General features: G+C 41.9%; 1 protein-coding gene across 1 annotated transcript in view; it reads left to right on the top strand.

Moving 5' to 3' along the window:
* The first annotated feature begins 1479 nt into the window (after positions 1-1479).
* The window catches only part of lpin2 (lipin 2), a 29377-nt gene continuing 24526 nt past the window's right edge, over positions 1480-6330 (top strand). Inside the window, exons 1-2 of the mRNA XM_056292540.1 lie at positions 1480-1600; positions 4563-4763. Coding sequence (XP_056148515.1) covers positions 1487-1600; positions 4563-4763 — 315 coding nt within the window. The 5' untranslated portion in view covers positions 1480-1486. The remainder of the gene's footprint in view (positions 1601-4562; positions 4764-6330) is intronic.

Genomic DNA, 6330 nt, shown 5'->3' with positions numbered 1-6330 from the left:
ATTACTCCCTACTGTCATTTTAGATCATGAGGTGTAGTAGCTTTGTGGCTGTATGTTTCATAGGTTGACATAGTCAATGTGTAGTTCAGAGTAGTCTTATATGTGAAGAGTATAATATGAACCCCATCTACACAGGGTTGACATGCCAACCCAGTTAAAGGGGCTAATTCTGTTGTCATCAAAGCAAAATGATAGGCCTTGGACTGTTTGGCATAATATTAGCGTTACCTTGTTCAGTGATTCAGAATGACACAATCCTTTTAAATGTAAATATAGAGTTAATTCTTGACCTGGGTATTTGTTTATTTCTGATATGGTGACTTTTTGCCTTGCTGGCTGTTAAGGCTTTTTTTCTACTGTGATAATATTCTGCGTTTTGTGTTGAAAATTACATCCCTTGTACATTCTGCCTCAAATATACAGTGGCTTCTGGTACAATATGCAATGAAGGAGAACAAGCTCATCAATCGTCAACTCAGAATGTGTGTTTTTTTGATGGTGTGTGCAAACTATATACTAGATGGGACAGGACTTTTCACTTGTGTTATGTTTGAGTTTTTCCACTTATTGCAGCCAGTCAGGATATGCAGCAAGCCAAACCACAGTGGATCACCTCAGGAGGAACTTGTCCCAGTTTGTCGCTGTTTTCAATACGGAGCACATTTGTCTGTTTTTTAGATACAGAATAGAACTGATACTTAAAATTTGCATACAGACTTATTCAAACAAGTTGTTGTAGTACTTAAGCGTAGACTCACAGAGCTTAGGCTTACCTCTTTTGCCATGCTCAACACATTTTTTATTTGGAGGAGTAATGCAATGTAGGTGTAGTGTGAAGAAAGTTTAAAAATTTTCAGTGTATTGGACATTTATCAGCATTTTGAAGTCGAGTGCATGGGCATCTCATTGGTTCGCTTTGATAACAAGTGAGCAGGAGAAGATCCTTGATTAATCATCCACAGAAATGAGTACACACAGTAACCACAGTACTGCACATGTGACTGACTTGGCAAAAATATCATGCTGTTACCTGCAGCCTGGCCTTTTCTCCAAGCTTGTCAAGCTCGTGCCTTTATCAACAAGCAAACATTCAGTATCCCTTCACAAGAACTAACTGCCCCTTATCAGCTGTACACCCACTGATTTAAAGGACCAAAATGATTGGCTGAAGTGTCAGTGTACTTCCACTTGATTGGATAAGACCTAAGCAATAATCCTACCACATAACCCCATGCAAAGGACAGCCCATAGGACTGGGTACATTTATGACATATTGCATAATTGCCACAGACATCAAGTGGTGGTTTTTTAGGTTTTTGTGTTTATCCCTGCAAAGGTTATTCCAAGGCAATTGGGAGGGTAGTATTTAAGATTGGAACCAGGATGACAGGGAGCCATTACCACCATTCTGAAAAAGAGGGAAACCATGCTCCTATTGGAGTATCCTGAGGTGGGCAAGACAAGTACTGTTGGTCTACCAGCAGTGATGAAGAGACTTCGGTCCTGGGGGGACATGGAGTCCCTTGGTAGCAATACGGAAGACAACACAGACAACAGTGAACAAGATGATTCCCCGTCTCTGAGGTCCTCCTGGTCCTTGGTGAGTCAGGTTGGACAGGTGTGATAATTGACTGTAGCCATGAATTGATGCTGGAGGGCATACTCGGGTGGTTTCAGTTTATTTTTGTCAGCCATGCCTGGTGGCTCAATACCTGGGCACAATGAATCATAGATGAACACAGTCTGTGTTGAGGTTGTGTTACGCTCTTTTTGTAACTTAGATGTATGCCACAGGGATAGTTTTCTATTGTCTTGAATCATCTTGCTCTGGTTGCCTAGATTTGCTGCATTTATTGGGGAGAATATGACTCTTAAAAATGGGGATTAGACAAAGTGGAGTTTTTCATTAAACCTCCTTCTTGACTATGCTTAAGGTTTTGCTGCCTGCCCATGAACATCATGAACATGAAAAACTATCTAAATTCTGACTGACTTAACAAATTTAAAGCTGCAATCTGTAACGTTTCTCCATTAATGAATTATTATTTTATCCATCTGGCTCACGAGGTCGGGTTACATGATATTGTCATCTTCGCTACAGTTGGCGACACTCCAGTCTCCATATACTGCCGCCGTTGAAATATTTTGACCGGGTAGGACGAACACTGGTGCAGCGATAAACACCTATGTGTTGGAAACAAATCCAGTGTGAATGAAGATTAAAACATGACGCTGATGTGGCGATGCTTGTGTCAGATGGATGACCAATATAAGTGCAGAACAATGTGATGAGTTTGAAGTTTAGACTGCCTCACATTTTTACAAGGGTGCTGACTATTTACTGGCAAGCTGACGGAACACAATCCACCCCGTCTACTACACCTTGTTTGTAGTCTGAGAAAATCAATGTCAACAAGTCTAGTTTTCCCTGATTCCAACATCCAGCTATGTTGGATGTCCAACAGAATTACCCCATCGTGGTTGCATTTTAAATGGAGAAAATCATGTAAAATCTTAAAAGATTGCAGTTTTAAGCTGTTATTTATTTAAAATACAGTAAGTCATTGGATGAGCCAGATTTATCGTAGTTGTGTGTAGCCAGAAATAATTATTTTAAAAACTGAAATGGGTTTTCAAGTAGCTTGGAGAAATAGCTAATGACAGCAGCTGTTACGCAAACTTAGTTTTACACTTCTATGGATTGTTAATGGGTATCTTGCCTTTTTATAGTTTAAGATAAGGTTGTTGTCCTGATATTCAAAGGGCATTGGGTTCTTTAATTCTGCTAGGACCATCCTGACAAAAGTGTTTTTATTCTACTAGGACCATCCAGACAAAAGTGCTTGGCTGTATTGAAACTTCAGTCCAATTAGCAGTCCAATTGTTGGGGAATTTTCTGGCGGCCAATTTGAAGCAATAATGGGGCCAGATGTACCAAGTAGATTCTTTGGGGAATTTTACTGTAGGTTGAATCTTAAACTCTTGTAGCTCAACCTTTACTATGCAAGCAATAGCAGAAGCACCTATCAGTATAATACTCCACTCACTGTTTGCCTTTAGATTCCAATTCATCCTCGCCTGGGTGATGTATGATGTTAGACACAGATGATGCTTAGATTATAAAAAATTTTTGAATACTTGAACACAGTGTAAGTTTACATAATGTCAGCACAAGCTCTTTGGTTAGGCGTAGCGTATATTTTCCATGCTCCTGATGTGTAGACGTGGGACAAAGTTCGTAGCAAGAACGAGAACTTTCTGTCCCTGACAAATGGCCCCATATCAGCTATATCCTGTTGTGACTCAAGGAACAGTCAAGGTAAGGTGATGATGGCTCTGTTTGGTTTCTGAGTGAGAGAGGGAGGGATGGAGGACTCATTTGACTGCTGTTGCATTCATGACTTTGCTCCTTTAGAAAGCCTGTTGTGACAGAATTTACCCTATTCACTAATACCTACCATGCAGTGTTGCCCCTTTCGTCCTTTTCCCCACGTTCCCCCAAAAATACTCATGCATGCAGGCCTGTCTTGAGAAGACTCACAGCAAAAGGTCAATGTGAGATGGAAGCCTTTAGGGTCACACAGAGGCCAAGGAAGTCAGGGAGGGACTGTGTTTACTATCCCCCACTGAACTAGACTGTGACCTGAGTTGACTAAAGCTATGTTTGCCAAGTTAGCAGCTCTGGTTCTATGCACTCTGTTTAAATGCAAAGACTGACCCCAAATAATGAATTCAGTAATTTCAAATGTCCACAAGAATATGGGAAATGTAGGCTGCCAATGGAATTTGCCTACAGTATGATTATCTTCATACTACATCTAGTTTACAAGGTTAGTAATCACAGATTTAGTGCCCTCAACAGATTGCTTGTGAAAGCATTTACAGGCCTACCAACTGTGTCCCCCCCCAGTCACAAAATTGTTTCAGGAGAACATGGAGCGTAAGCCATGGCTTGTCTAAGTATAGACAGCGAGCCAGGCTTTTCTCAGTATTTTATCAATGAAATGCAAACAAGAAGGTTAAAATGTAAACAGGAAGTCAGCTGCTTCCATGGCAGCAGGGAAGTGGTGACTGGAAGTGTGGGCGTCTCCTCATTTTCTTGTTGTCTCTGCTCAGCCCCCAGCCCCCTCTGTGATGTTGCTCTTGAGGGATAGAGGCCACTGAAAGGGTGACAGTGGCCCTCTGCCAGTATGTGTGCAGGTCAGGAGATAACAGACACCACAGGGCAGGCAGCGCAGAGAGGGAACATACAGACCAGACTGTCACTTTTGTACTAAAGGGAAAACCGAGAAGAGAGAGAGATTGCAAAACAGAGTCTGTGAAAGAGAGGGAGAGACAGTGAGAAAGGGTGCAATAGCAAGCTAGCTACTGGGGTAAATAAAGTGAAAGATATCAAAGGGAGAATTTCAGTTACAATGAATTTTGTTGTATTTGCTAACACTAGCTGGTCTACAAACTTTGATTGCCTCCAGCTGTGCTGAACTGGAGCACAACTGGAAGCAATCTCCCCCAATGTTCTTGAGAACTTCATTAATGTCTTTCTTTCATCTACTCCCTTCCAGGCGGACACCATGAACTACGTGGGGCAGCTGGCAGGCCAGGTGCTGGTAACTGTCAAAGAACTGTACAAAGGAATTAACCAGGCCACTCTATCAGGCTGCATCGATGTTGTGGTTGTCCGCCAGAGAGATGGAACTTACCAGTGCTCACCTTTCCACGTGCGCTTTGGCAAGCTGGGAGTGCTGCGCTCCAAAGAGAAAGTGGTGAGTTCGGAGAAAATTCACCTGATAAACTAATATCATTTACAAAAAAAAACAAATCCCCATGTTACCTCCGACTTGGTCGGGTGTCCATACAGAAACAGTTGGCCGGGTCTGTGGGTGAGAAGCCGGATGTGGATATGTGTCCTGGTCGCTGCACTACGCCTCCCCTGGTCGCTCCGGGCGCCTGTTCGGGAAGGAGGGGGAACTGGGGGGTTAGCGTGATCCTCCCACGCGCTACATCCCCCTGGCAAAACTCCTCAGTGTCAGGTGAAAAGAAGCGGCTGGTGACTCCACATGTAACGGGGGAGGCATGTGGTAGTTGCAGCCCTCCCTGGATCAGCAGAGGGGGTGGAGCAGAGATCGGGACAACTCGGAAGAGTGGGGTAATTGGCCGGCTACAACTGGGGAGAAAAAAGGGGGGAACCCCTCCACAAAAAAGTAGTTGCCACAGTCCCTAAAAGTTTTCTCACTTACACTGTGGATATTAAACTGCCACAGTATTATATAAACAGCCATTTACCAAAAACTTAATCACAGAGCTCGAATGCATATTTTAGAGATGTGAACCACCATTGGTTCCATTTCTGAGCTTTCTTAGTTACCTTTTTAGCCTGGGGTTGTGACTTAAGGATATGAATGTGTTCTAAGTCAGCTTGCCTTATCTAATGAGGGATGAGAAACATTAACAGGGAACTGTATTGTTTAAAAGTCACTGAAGTGTAAAACCAAGCATGAATTCTTAATCGTGTTTACAACTCTTCTGTGTCTTCCTCAAGAATCAAGGCTTCAGTTCAGTTTTAGTGCCTTGCAATATCCAGAAGCCAGAGAAAAGAGGTTTCTCTATTTAAAGACCAAGAAGAAATAGAAAAAAAACACCTTTCCTACAGCACAGCTTGAGTGATCAATGTGTCTGTTTGTTTGGGGAGGGAATTTCATTTTAGATGAAAAAGTGCCTCATTGAGCATTAACCTTCACATTTACTAGTGAGGTGATGGTGGCCCATTTTGATGGCTTGTGTTGCAAGAATAAAAAGCACCCCTGAATGAGCACCCTAAATTTGACTGAAGAAAAGAGATGGGACAGATTTTTCACCCTCTTTAGTAGGTATCTACCATGTATATTTCTGCCTGTAGATAAAATCGCATTAATCAAGGTCGAGACTAAAGCTGAACCAATTATTCAGTTAATCAATTAGTTGACTGATAGAGAATTTAATTGATTATAATTTTGGTTATCAATTGTTATGGTCATACCAGGTTAAAATGCCAAGCTTTTGCTGGTTACAGCTTCACAAATGCTAAGATATGTATTTGCCTTTCTTTAATTCATATAATAAAGCAATTTTTTTGGGAACTGATCAGACTAAGTTAACACTTGGTGCCTGGGAACTTGTAATGGGCGTTTATCATTGTTTCTGACTAATTGACGACCCTGTATGGCCATTTTTAGCATTCGTTAAAAGAATGGCCTTTTCTAGTTGCTTTGACTCAGTAAAGCCTGGTTTCCTGTTATTGATGGTTGCAAGAAGAAAGTTGAGCTTGTTTCTGATTTCCTTGGTTATGAAGTA

The sequence above is a fragment of the Lampris incognitus genome, chromosome 14 (genome assembly GCF_029633865.1).
Source record: "Lampris incognitus isolate fLamInc1 chromosome 14, fLamInc1.hap2, whole genome shotgun sequence".
Classification (NCBI taxonomy): domain Eukaryota; kingdom Metazoa; phylum Chordata; class Actinopteri; order Lampriformes; family Lampridae; genus Lampris; species Lampris incognitus.
Note: the sequence above shows the minus strand (reverse complement) of the source record. Positions and strands in the feature narration are given on the sequence as shown.